The sequence below is a fragment of the Pimephales promelas genome, chromosome 3 (assembly GCF_988280905.1).
Source record: "Pimephales promelas chromosome 3, fPimPro1.hap1.1, whole genome shotgun sequence".
Lineage (NCBI taxonomy): Eukaryota > Metazoa > Chordata > Actinopteri > Cypriniformes > Leuciscidae > Pimephales > Pimephales promelas.
Window position 1 is genome coordinate 39490177 of NC_142771.1, and position 12646 is coordinate 39502822.

Here is a 12646-nt window from a genome sequence, read left to right on the forward strand (position 1 = left end):
CATACAGAGGTAAAAAAAAAAAAGGAAAAAAAAAACGCTTGTTGGGCTCTCGCGTCGGTATTTGAGGAAGTGGGGGAAGTGATTTATGCCGTAAAGCAGTCGAATTTTGTAGTTCTTTTTGTGCTCGGGTTCCTATCCGCTCCACGAAGTTACAGAGTGCAAAAGCGATACAGACCACGTCAGGCTATGGCAAACCTGTCATTTAACCTATTGTAAGTCGATGTACCATCTCAAGAGTTTTGGAAAAATATTCTAAAGGTTGAAAAAGTTACATAGTGCTGCTTTACGAGGCTAATTTTGTTGTGTAGCTTGATTATGAAAAGCAAGAATATATACGCTTGCATTGCACAATTCTAAACATTGTTTAGTTGCCTTGACAGTAAGTTTTAATTTAGCTCAACTTATTTATTTATTTTTTTACAGTGAACGTTTTGTAAATCTTTTCCCAGATTTTGTTTTTCTGAACTTTAAGAAACCGGCTCCAATCATAGTGTATTATGTGTGCGGTGTGTGTCTAAATCAGCAGTTCCTCTTTCACTGAAGGGGTTTTTGTACGGCTGTGTATCACTGTGTTAATGGATAGTTATAATGCTGCTGACAGTAATAATCTCCTGCATCTTCAGGCTGGACATTTCTAATATTGAGCATGTAGTTTGTTCCTGATCTCCCATCAGTGAATCTCTCAGAAACTCCAGACACTTTGCTACCAACATAATAAAACAGAAGTTTGGGTGTTTGTCCAGGTTTCTGGTGATACCAGGCTAAACTGGTTGATACAGTCCTGCTGGACCCGCAGTTGAGAGTGACGCTGCTTCCCACAGACGCCAGATTCACGGATGGACTCTGAGTCAGAATGATCTCAGCAAAACAACCTGCCATCACAGCACATCAGTCAGTGTTACAGTCAAACACACAATACATGAGAAGAATGACACAACATTTATAAAGCACTTCTGAAAAAGCTCTGAATGTTCAACACTAATCTCACCAGCGAGAGAAAGCAGTAGAGAGCAGATAATCAGAGCGTTTGCAGTCATCTTTGCTGAGAATGAGTGAGAACAGACGAGACCTGCTGTTTACAGTCCTGACCGGCCGACAGTCCGTCTTAAACAAAGGGGTGTTGCACATATTCAAAGCTGCTTCCTTCCACGAGGAAATATGACACACTGATTTAAATAAAAAATAATATTCAGTTTTAAAAGATATTTAATTTAATTTCTCTACTTATTAATAATTTATATCAATATCAACTGATATTTCTCAAGAGTTTCCAAGGATATGATAAAGATATCTAATAATCATTCAGTAGTTGACCATCAGTGAATCAAATGGAGTTTTGCAATGTTTAAATGTAGAATCAATCATATATTATAAAAAATGTTCTTTTAAAAAAATGAAAAGTATATATTATTTAATTGACCTGTGATTGTCACTAAACACTAAATGAACAGAAAGATGTTGTTTTGGAGATGCAGTGAACAGTGCAGCTACTGAAGCGTTCAGCAGGTTTTTGTACGTCTGCTCTATTAGTGTGGATCACTGTGGTTCACTTTCGGCGGCGGCACCAGACTGGATGTTGGCAGTGAGTAAATAATCAAATAACTTTCAAATACAATGTTGTCATTTAGTCATGTAACTATATTTTATGACATTATGAATGTTTTTCTTTGTCTTGTGGAACAAAAATAATCTATTTGATATGCTTACAGTAAATATAGTGTAGGTTTATATGTGAGAGATGATAATACAGACATCTAACAAAACTTATAACTACAAAAAAAAAAAAAAGATTTGAATATTTTCACCATTATTGACACTGGCTGCGTTTCCAAAAGCTTCGTAAGCTTAATTTGATCGTGGAACAATTGCCACCAATTGTCTCTAAGATCAACTGAGTCTTACGATGCTTTTGGGAAATGCAGACCTGTAAAAGAGATACATTTGCTAATATTGACATGCTATAAGAGCATGAGAAGAATATGTTTTTGAAATGTGACATACTACATAGAATTAATATATAAATTATATAAATATAGTAAATAAAATATATAAATTAACAAAATAAATCCAAGCACACTGTTCATAGATAAGTACCCAACTTTTCTGTATTCAAAATGTACTATACGCTATTATAGATTTTCAACCTACTTTTAAATAAAACAATTGTAAAACTCATTCATGAAATATAAATGTGTTGTTTTGAAAAACAGATATTGTAATACATTTTATAGAATTTCTATTTTCAAGATTTATTTTAAAATAATTTAGAATGTATAGTTATAATATAAAATGCAATTTAGAATATGTTTTACACCCCTCTTCTGGAAAAAGTGTAATTTAGGATACTTTTAAGAGTACTTATTACAAAATAATAATATGCTTTAACATTTTACTTTAGAGTGCTTTTTAACCTAAGCTAGCCTTAATTACATCTGTATATGTAATTTCATAATTCATTACTGTCTTTGAAATATGGTTAAAATGAACTTTTTTGTACACTAAAAGATACTTTAATGTAATTTCTATTGAAACGTGCCCATCGTGTATATAAATTTGTGATTACACATTTGTAAAGATGAAGCTGCAATTTAGTACATTTAAAATATATTAACTTGTAATATCAAATAACACACGAGAGTTAAAACTATAATGAAGTAGTCTACAGAGTGCTTTACGCTTTTCAATACATCAAAATAAGTGCACTTCTTTAAAGCGTACTTAAGTGTGTTAGGAAACATAGTCATGAAAGTACCTTTAATTACACATAAGTGGCATTTTATTAGTTATTAGTTTGTCTGTTTAAGCTGAAGGTAAGAATGTTGTCTGTCACTTTAATCTGTAATAACTGAAGCTGTTTGTTAAGCGAGTTGTTTGTCTTGTTCTCTCAGGCAACACTCCTCCTAAAGTGACCATCCTGCCCCCGTCCAGTGCAGAGATCTCCTCTCTGAACACAGCGACACTGCTGTGTGTGGCCAGCGAGGGCTTGCCGTCAGACTGGAGCCTGAGCTGGAAGGTGGACGGCAGCAGCAGGGCTCAGGAGAGCAGCGCTGGGCTCCTGCAGAAGGACAATGCTCTGTACAGCTGGAGCAGCAGCCTGACTCTCTCTGAGCAGGAGTGGATGAAGAGCGTCTCAGTGAGCTGTGAGGCCACACGGAGCGGCCAGCCTGCAGTCACTGCACACCTGAGGAGAGATCAGTGTTCAGATCAGTAGATCCGCTCAGTCTCTCCTCTGGCTTCTGCTTCATCCTTCTGGCTGACGACGTGTCTCTTCTGCTTCTCTGACTTCATTCACACAAGAGCATATATGATGTTCTGTTATAACTGAAATAAAATCAATAATATTGTGTCTGACTTTCAGTCTTTTTGTGTGATTTGAGAAAAAAGACAATTGATAGTTAGAGACACTAAAAAGGGGGTCCAAAATAGTTTTGGCTAAATGAAAGAAATCTAAAATAAAGTCCTGGTTTCGCAGACAGGTCTTAGACTAAGCCAGGATTAGGCCTTAGTTCAATCAGGAAGTTCAAGTAGCTTTTATAAACGTGCCTTAGAAAAAAACTTTATGTGCATCTTGAGAAAAAACAATGGCTCTGAAAGTTGGTCCGTGAAAGTTGCGTCCAGTTAAAACAGCTCAAACATGCATTTCTAACATAGTCTCATCCCAAGTCATCATATAACTGACATCTTTTCGACCATACGTCAACATCCGCCGTTTTAGGGTACCCTTTAACGTTAGTTACATGACGATCCCGGGCCGTCATACAACTGACGCTTTACCCTTAACGTCAGTTAGGTGACGGGGTAGGTTTAGGTCTGGGGGTAGGGTTAGGATCCGCAGCCCATTCTCACTCCCAAGGCGTCACCTAACTGACGCCTTGGGAAGCATTTGACCATGCTTCAATATCTGACGCTTTAGGCGCCCTTTAGCGTCAGTAAGATGACGCCCTAGGATCGCGTGTACCCTACCCCCACCCCACACCTAAACCTAACCGCGTCCTCTAACTGACGCTTTCCTTTAGCGTCAGTTAGATGACGCCGTAGGATCGCATCATGTAAGTGACGCTAAAGGGCGCCTAAAATGTCAAATATTGAAGCATGGTCAAAGATAACGTCAACTAACCGACGTTTAAGGGTACCCTAAAGCGGCGGATGTTGACGTATGGTCAAAACACGTCCCAAGACGTCAGTTATATGACGTCTGGCATTTCAGTCTGGAACTAGTTTAAACCTTGTTTGTGACACCGGGGAAAGTATAAATATTAGTTGCTTACATGACAATTAGAAATGTTGCCTTCACCGCTTACTGAAGTAGTTGAAGTATTAAACAAGATGAAGAAGAATGAGGATTATTATTTATTAAAACTACACTCTTAAAAATGCTGGGTTGTAAACCCAATTTTGGGCAAATATGGACAAACCCAGCCAGTGAGTTACATTTTTAAATGACATTTTTAACCCAATGTTTGAGTTTGTCCATATTTGACCCAAAATTGGGTTAAAACAACGCAGCATTTTTTAGAGCGTACAACTGAAATAAAAAAAAATAAAACTATCTAGAATTTCTTTCTTATTAATAATTAAAAAAAAAAATACTAATTTATACTTAACATAACTAAAATTGATATTATTTATAATAAGAAATATGAAAATAAAAGCTAATTCAAACAATTAACAAACACTATAATCGAACATAACATTAAAAATATAAAGAATATAATAGGGTTAGGTCATTTTACTTGTGCAAAAAAATGGTTTGCAAGCTTGTTTAAGAGTGATTTTTTTTACCAATAAGTCAGACTTAAATACAACTTTATATGTATTTTCATAATTCTGTAGCCTTTGAATTATCAAACTGCTGTTTTAATTTGTAGGTGACTGTAGTTTTGTGATGTGTGTGAGTCGCTCAGCTGTATCAGTGTAGCGTGACGGAGGTTTTTGTACGGCTCTTTATCACTGTGTGATTATTGCACCGGTGTGGTCGCTCTGACAGAAGTAATGTCCTGCGTCTTCAGACTGGACTCCACTGATGGTCAGGGTGAAGTCTGCTCCATGTCCACTCCCTGTGAATCTAGATGAAGCTCCAGTGAAGCGATGTGTGGCACCAAATACGAGTAGTTTAGGAGCTTCTCCAAATCTCCCGAAGTACCAAGCCATGTAGTCATTATTATGCACCGGCCTATTGGCTTTGCAGTTTATTCTCACGTCTGTTCCTGGTTGGGCTGATGTTATTGCCGGCGTCTGAGTGATGGTGACCTGTCCTCTGCACTCTAAAAGAGTCACATATACCATGAGATACCAAAGAATGACACATGCTAGCATTACAGATCTAGTCTAGTTATACAAACCCTGATAAAATGCTGCAAGTATTGAGATAAAAATGATGATGAGAGCCATTGTTGTTCTGTAATGGTGAAGAAAACTCTTTCAAAGCACTCTTTAAAAGCGCTGAAGCATGTGCTGCTATATATGTACATTCTCATGATATGTAAAGCAGCATTTACTCTTTCCATTCTTTCACCCAGAAACAGTTCAACCATACTAACATAACTAAAAATTTGCTATCACTCTTGGAAAAAAGGGTTCATTGGGGTTCTGAAGCATGGACTGTAAAAAAAAAAATCTGTTAAATTTACGGGAAAACTCCGGCAGCTTTGGTTACCAGAGTTTTCCTGTTAAAAGTACGGTAGGAACATTTTAGGTTTTACAGACTTTGACCGTATTTAATTTTACAGCAATAAACCGTATTTCATTATTTGATATAATGTTAATTTACTGACATTTTGAAGTATTAATATCTGTTTTGTTCAATTGCAATACACCGACAGCCATCAAACACAACAATAATGAGACGAGAGTCAAATGATCAATCAAAGCTCATCATTATCAGCTCTTCCACAAGAAAGTTCATATTACTATATAGAAGCTGAACAGTCTCATTCACACAAACATTAAACACCATCATGGTAATATGCTGAAATTTTAAAAATGAAATAAGAATTAATTTAACAACGTTAAATGTAACATAAAACCATAATGAACATAACTGATAAAAAAAAAACTAAGAAAATTATGAGTAAACAGTTAAAATACATTAAATGTGAAGTGTCACACAGGGAATTGTGGGAAAGTCAATTTACATTTTTTTCACTGGAAATTATACAATGACTTCTTCTTTTTCACTTCCAAAAACTGTAAATTTAACAGTATTTTACAGTAAAACTACATTAAATGTCCCATTATATATATCACAGTTATTTACCGTATATAGTAAGGAAACTTTCTGTTAACCAATTAACAGTTTTTCATTGTAGCATTTTTACAGTCTTTTACTGTTAAAATCACGATCATTTTTTACAGTGTGGGGTTCTTTACTCAACTCCAAAGAACCTTTTATGCTAAATAAAGCTTCTGACAAGAAAGAACCCTTTTGGCACAAAGGTTCTTTATAGGCTATTAATCATTCATATATAACATTATTCTGCAACATTTTGCAGTTATAATTAAATTATTGTTGATTAAACTGTTGTTGTAACTTAATATCACAATTGAATCATGCTGATTTTTGGAGGAGAAAAACTGAAATGGCACTCTTCGTATGATATTGATTAACTACATAAAATGATATAAATATATCAACCCGATCTCACGACCAAGTCGTACGAATTCGACGAATGGTTAAAAAGTGGCTAATTCGTAACAATTCATACGACCTCACTCGTACGAATTAATACGATTTTGCTAAATCGTACATATTTTACGAATTGGCCAATTCGTATTTCGTACGAATGACCTACGCCTTACCCCGCCCCTAAACCTAACCATCACGTGGGTTTAGACAAATCGTACGAATCAGAGCCATACATGGCTCTGGTACGAATTAGTACGAGTGAGGTCGTACAAATTAGTACGAATTAGCCACTTTTTAATCATGCGTCGAATTCGTACGAATTGGTCGTGAGATAGTGTACATTTTCGAACCCCCATATCTTGAATTTTGTGACCGTTCATGCATTCATAAATACATTTTAGGGCCTTGATGTTTGTCAAAAATATGAAATACTTAATCCGGATAGGACAAAACAAATAATAATGAATGAACCCAAACGGTTCTATTATATTGAACCCTTAAAAAAGGGTTCTGTATAGAACCTTTTAGGGGTTCCAAATACGTAGCGCTGATAGAACCTTTGAAGTTTCAATACAGAACCTTTTCTTCTCCATGATGGCATGTTTTATATTTTCTTTAGGATTATTGCAGAAAATAAGCTCTGTGACCAACAAAAGTTTATATTTCTAGAATGCAATAATCCACTTCTATCGGGTATCCATCGAGGGAACCGCAAAATTTCTTTTAAAATGCGTCAGTGATGTAAAATAATTTACAATTGTAAATAGGCCTACATAATTGTTCACACCGATTCACATTGAGGTCCTATAGAGAGCCCAAGTCCCGCCCCTCCGCTTCCGGCTCTTGGGACCTTATTTCAGGAAAAATATGAATGGTAGTCAATGGCGAGAGACAACTTATCTTTTTATTGCGTCTGAACTGTGCCCTGAATTACACATATGATGCTTGTCAATTTAAAAGATAATTCTGAAAGTCAAAAACGTCGCAGTTTGTCATACAACAGAAGAGTAACATTTAGTTTTATGTGAAAATCGCTCCGTGAACTACATCTCCCGGGAAGCGAAACGAGATCCGCTGCTCGTGTGTGTGTGCAGTCTTGTACAAAACACTCAGGTACGACGGCGTAACGTTACGATTATAACGTAAGACTATAGAAACAATGACAGACATTAGCCTCAGTAGTTAGCTTCATTCATTGAGAGAAAATGTGCGCCTTTGGGGTTTGTAGTCTTTGTAATTACGTATTTATTTTTCACAGTCTTATACTTCAACGGTTTTACATCAAACTGCGACTTTCTTTACTTTAAAATGTATCTTTTAAATTGACAAACATCATATGTGTAATTCAGGGCACAATTCAAACGAGATCAAAATATTTGTTGTCTCTCGCCATTGACTACCATTCAATATTTTTCCGAAATAAGGTCCCATGGTGGTCGAGCGGAAGGGGAGGGACTTAGGCTCTCTATGTGAGAACACAGGCAATATAGTGAGGCAAAACTATAGGAAAAGTCCAAATAAGCTCAAATAGAAACGCAACACCGAAGTGTTTTAAACCAAAAGAAGTGGGTCCAATAGTGCTTGCTGAAACCCGGAATAAAGCAGAAGAACATATATTATCAGTCGAAAGCCTTAATCCCAACAGAGCAAATGCCTGATAACGTTTGAACAGTTACAGTGGTTTCAGTTGTAAATCTGTATTTCTTGTAAACAAAGCTCTTGGGGTTTGATGGTCACTGGAGACTCTATTCTGAGACTCTCGCAAATGCAAATGAGTTTCAGGCCACACTTCTAGTTTCACTGAGGGTTATTTGATTCAGTGCTTATAAAGAATTCAGCTTTGCGCAGGGTACACTGTAAAAAATGATTTTTTGGTAAAGTAAATACTAGTGAAAAAACCCAATGTAATTTACTTGAAAAAGTTAGTTCAGGCAAGAATTTAAAAAACTAAGTAAATTCCATATCAGTACTTAATTCAAGCGAGTAGAAATGAAAGTGTAAATATCAACTCAATAAAATTAAGTAAAAATTACTCAACTTTTCTGATACTCGGGTTCCCATCATGCACTGGACCTTGAATAATTAATGAGGCTCATTTTTCACTAGTTTCCAGCTGTATTTACACTGTTTTATCATTGATTTTTGTTGTCAGTATTAGTAAATTGGCATTTTGTGACATTTCTAGTAAATATTTTGCTCAAAACGACACATTCAAACACAAAAACGATCCATCAAATGTTACCGCCATTGTGTATTGTCTACCAAGTATCGAGGTGTTTGCATTCACATAAGGCTTAATGTCTGACATGATGTATATTACTTAGATGTTCTAAGTAAAGCACATACTATAAATGACTAATAAAATTCAAAATTATTGTTTTAGTGAAATGTAATACAAAGGCAAAGGAAATCGGTATTAATCAACCTTTTACAAGCCGAGTTAAAATTGCTTATTTTTTGTAAAGTTTACTTAATTCCATATTCCAAGTAAATTTAACTTAAAGGTTTCTAATTAAAGCTAGTGATAAATATGTTTAGGTTTTTACTTGGCAAATCTTTGTAAATTTACTAGCATTTTCTGAGTGAGATCGTTTAGCAAGGTTTTTTCAAGTAAATCCTACTCCAAATTTTTTACAGTGTACACAAATTGACGTTTTTAGTATTTTGGGGTCTTATTTTTAAGAAACACACAGAAAAAAAATGTTCAATAAACATCCTTCCATGTCTTTGGGTAAATGAAATTTTAAATAATAATCTCCCATCCAGGTCCTGACGCGGCTCAACCCTGCTTAGCTTCATTGGTATGGCTGCTGTTGATTATGATTATGCTGCAAGTGAGATTATTCCACTATTGTGTGGTTGCATGGTCTCATTAAAACTGATGTCGCTGAAGTTTCTGAGTTTGCAGTGAGCCGTGAAGATTTTCTCGCACACACACAGGATGCAGCTGCTGCTTCACACTATACACATTTATCTATGTAAATGATGAGCTTTTTCTGCACTCTCTCTTATATACATTTCATACATATAATTTAATATAACTCTATAAATATATTGCTAAATTCGAAAGTTGGTGAATTTCGCAAACAATCCCGAAACCAAGTGAAAAATAAGAAATTATCATTTTGTTTGCTAATATTGTGAAATATTATCAACATTTTAAGAGTGACCTCTGACCCGACACATGACACAGGATGTAGGAGTAGCGCAAGCTTAGCGGCACATTCAAGCTCAAACCGATGGGCAACGTTTTGCTACGGTTTCCGGTGTTCTGACGATTCATGCTACCCATCGAGATTTGCTACTTACTGGTTATGCGCATGTGCAGACTCGCAGTTTTAGTTACCATATGAATATTTGTACGGTCAGCCAGCCAGCTGTTTCAGTTACTATGAGGAAAGGTGTACTTTCACAAGTCAAAGATGAATATTTTATGATAATTTTTACTTTTCACACCGTTTTAAGAATAAAAACAGTAGTCTACAGTATACAGTAGCTACTCATAACTTAGAATTGTATTATAATTGTATTTAATACGACTTTAATCGGCATTCTGTGATCAATTCGCGTTACGGTAGCATTTTTCGACAAGGCAGCAAAAATCGACAGAACGACATGTTTCCTGGAAACGCTGTGGAACAGGGTTTGAGATACATGCACGTTTTGTCTTGTTTGGTGGATGTGTCAAAAATGTCAGCCCGATCAGCAGCAACATACAAACCACGCGGTGTTAAAGTGAACTCACACAATGGGTATACGCAACAGTTGAAGATATTTGAAGACAGGATTGTCTTTTCATCCGGAAATGTGACGTAAATGTTGGATCACAATAATTAGGAACCACAGTTTCCACAAATCATTTCACTCAATGGGGATGTTCTCTTTTAATATTAATGGCAAGTGCAGGGACTGTAACATTGAGCGTATTTTGCAGTATTAAAGACGTTTCTGTCAGGACCACTGTCGTCAAATATGATTGACAGTTAGCATACAGTTTGCATTGGCGGTATGGTTCTGTTCTGTGAAAACTTCCTGCGCATCAACGCAGCCTAGCATGGATAAAAGCAGTAATAACCCCCTTATGGTAAACAGGACAGAATTTATGTACATACATAAATGTGTGCAAATATTCGAGATTTTAAAGTGCAACATAATTTGAGAATTTATTCACCTTCAAGGTGAATCAGAATGCCAAATCCTGACTGACGAGAGGTGGAGCTGGGGATGGAGGAGGGTGATTAGCTCCTGAGAAACATGATAGCTGCTGATAATACAACCCGGTCTCATCCCAAGACGTCATATAACCGACGTTTTGGGACGTCTTTTGACCATACGTCAATATTCGCCTTTTTAGGGCCCCCTTAAACGTCGGTAGATGAGGTTATGGGATCCTAACTCTACCCCAGACCTAAACCTAACCCTAAAGCTAACCCGTCACCTAACTGACGTTAAAGGTAGAGCGTCAGTTGTATGACGGCCCGGGATCGCCATCTACCGACGTTTAAGGGGGCCCTAAAAAGGCGAATATTGACGTACGGTCAAAATACGCCCCAAGACGTCAGTAATATGACTTTTTGGGATGAGACTGTGTTAGATAATACTGAAGGAGCTTATATATGTAGAGTATAAAGTGATAGGTTTCGTATTCTTATAGGTAGACGTGGATGAGCTGAGAGTCAGCTGACGCGAGCTTGACTAACGTGACCAGCCAGAACTGACACTACGCTTGATATTTATACCGATTTCATCAGGCTCTGAAAATTCTTCAAGAAGGAAACCAAGAATGGCCTTCTCAGCTGCCATAGATGCAACTCCTGTGACATCAGAACAAGGGTGTTCAACGCACCCCCGTTTCTGCTTAAAAAACGTTTCGCAACTTTTTTTCTAAGGCAGCCCAGGTGAGAGTAAACGCCTCACACACTACAAACAACAAACTCCTCCGACATTTCGCTTTTAAAATTCTTGTTTTTCTAATTCATGACTGGTGTTTTGTTTTGCTCGATCCTGTGCGCTTCAGCGTTCATCAACACGTCATGCGTCGGGTCAGAGGTCACTCATTCACCAGCACTTGACTCTCGCAAATCGCTGTTACAGGAAGCCATTGATTATAGTTTATAAAGTTAAAAAATATAGATATTTTTCTTCCAAAAACACATTGCTTGGCTTCATAAGGCCTTTATAAACCCCCTGGAGCAGTATGGATTTATTTTATGAAGGATGGATGCGCTTTTTCTGGCTTCAAAACCTTGAGCCCTATTCACTCCTATTATAAAGCTTGGAAGAGCCATGATATTTTTTAATATAACTCTGAATGTGTTTGGCTGAGAGACAGAAGTCAAATAGGATGGCAAGTGTGAGTGAATAATCAGATAATTTTTATTTTGGGGTGAACTAACCAAGAACGTTTTTTAAGATAATTTTCAAATTGCATTTGGCAAACCTTGCTGGAAAAATATATATAAAAATAAATAATAAAAAAACACCTCAGTCCATGTCATGTATTACAAGTTGTTGTGTAGGTAAGCCAGCCAAACAAAGATGATAGATGCGATAGAATTTATTAATAAAATACAGGAATAAACAGAGGATAAAGCATAACCCAGCCTGGTCTCATTGTTAATACGTAGGTATTTTACGTTTTTTGCAAAGATAGAAAACGTACTTTTCAGTACGTTTGGATAGGTGCTGAAACGTATAATATAGACGTATCTGCAACATTTAAACGTAACATTATTACGTTTTTACAGCTACAAAACGTAAACTATTTACGTATATTCTATATCATAAAGATATCTGTATAATTTCCCTTTTTATCATTTTATACATAAATGTAAGATCCCGTAACCCTAATCCCAAACCTAAACATACCCATTTTATACTTAATATAAAAAAGGATAAAACGTAACGGACAGGTGTTGGGAAAGGGTAGTTTTATTAACAATATAACATTAAAATATATTTTGAGCCACCAATTCTACCCCTAAACCTAACGTTACCCATAACAATTCCTTAAAACTACGT

At 36.3% G+C, this 12646-nt stretch overlaps 1 protein-coding gene and 1 pseudogene across 2 annotated transcripts; one reads left to right on the top strand and one right to left on the bottom strand.

Annotated features, from left to right (window-relative positions):
• Nucleotides 1–1278: 1278 nt before the first annotated feature.
• On the top strand, nucleotides 1279–3351 carry LOC120474901 (Ig lambda chain C region pseudogene; annotated as a pseudogene). Its single transcript, XR_016151381.1, has 3 exons — nucleotides 1279–1305; nucleotides 1531–1582; nucleotides 2889–3351. The product of XR_016151381.1 is annotated as an Ig lambda chain C region pseudogene (transcript).
• Nucleotides 3352–4768: 1417 nt separating this feature from the next.
• On the bottom strand, nucleotides 4769–5420 carry LOC120474886 (Ig kappa chain V region 2717). Its single transcript, XM_039665512.2, has 2 exons — nucleotides 5343–5420; nucleotides 4769–5264 (listed from the first exon to the last, which is right to left on the bottom strand). Exons 1-2 carry the CDS (start codon nucleotides 5389–5391, stop codon nucleotides 4948–4950), a joined length of 366 nt encoding a protein of 121 aa, XP_039521446.2. The 5' UTR covers nucleotides 5392–5420; the 3' UTR covers nucleotides 4769–4947.
• Between the last annotated feature and the right edge of the window lie 7226 nt (nucleotides 5421–12646).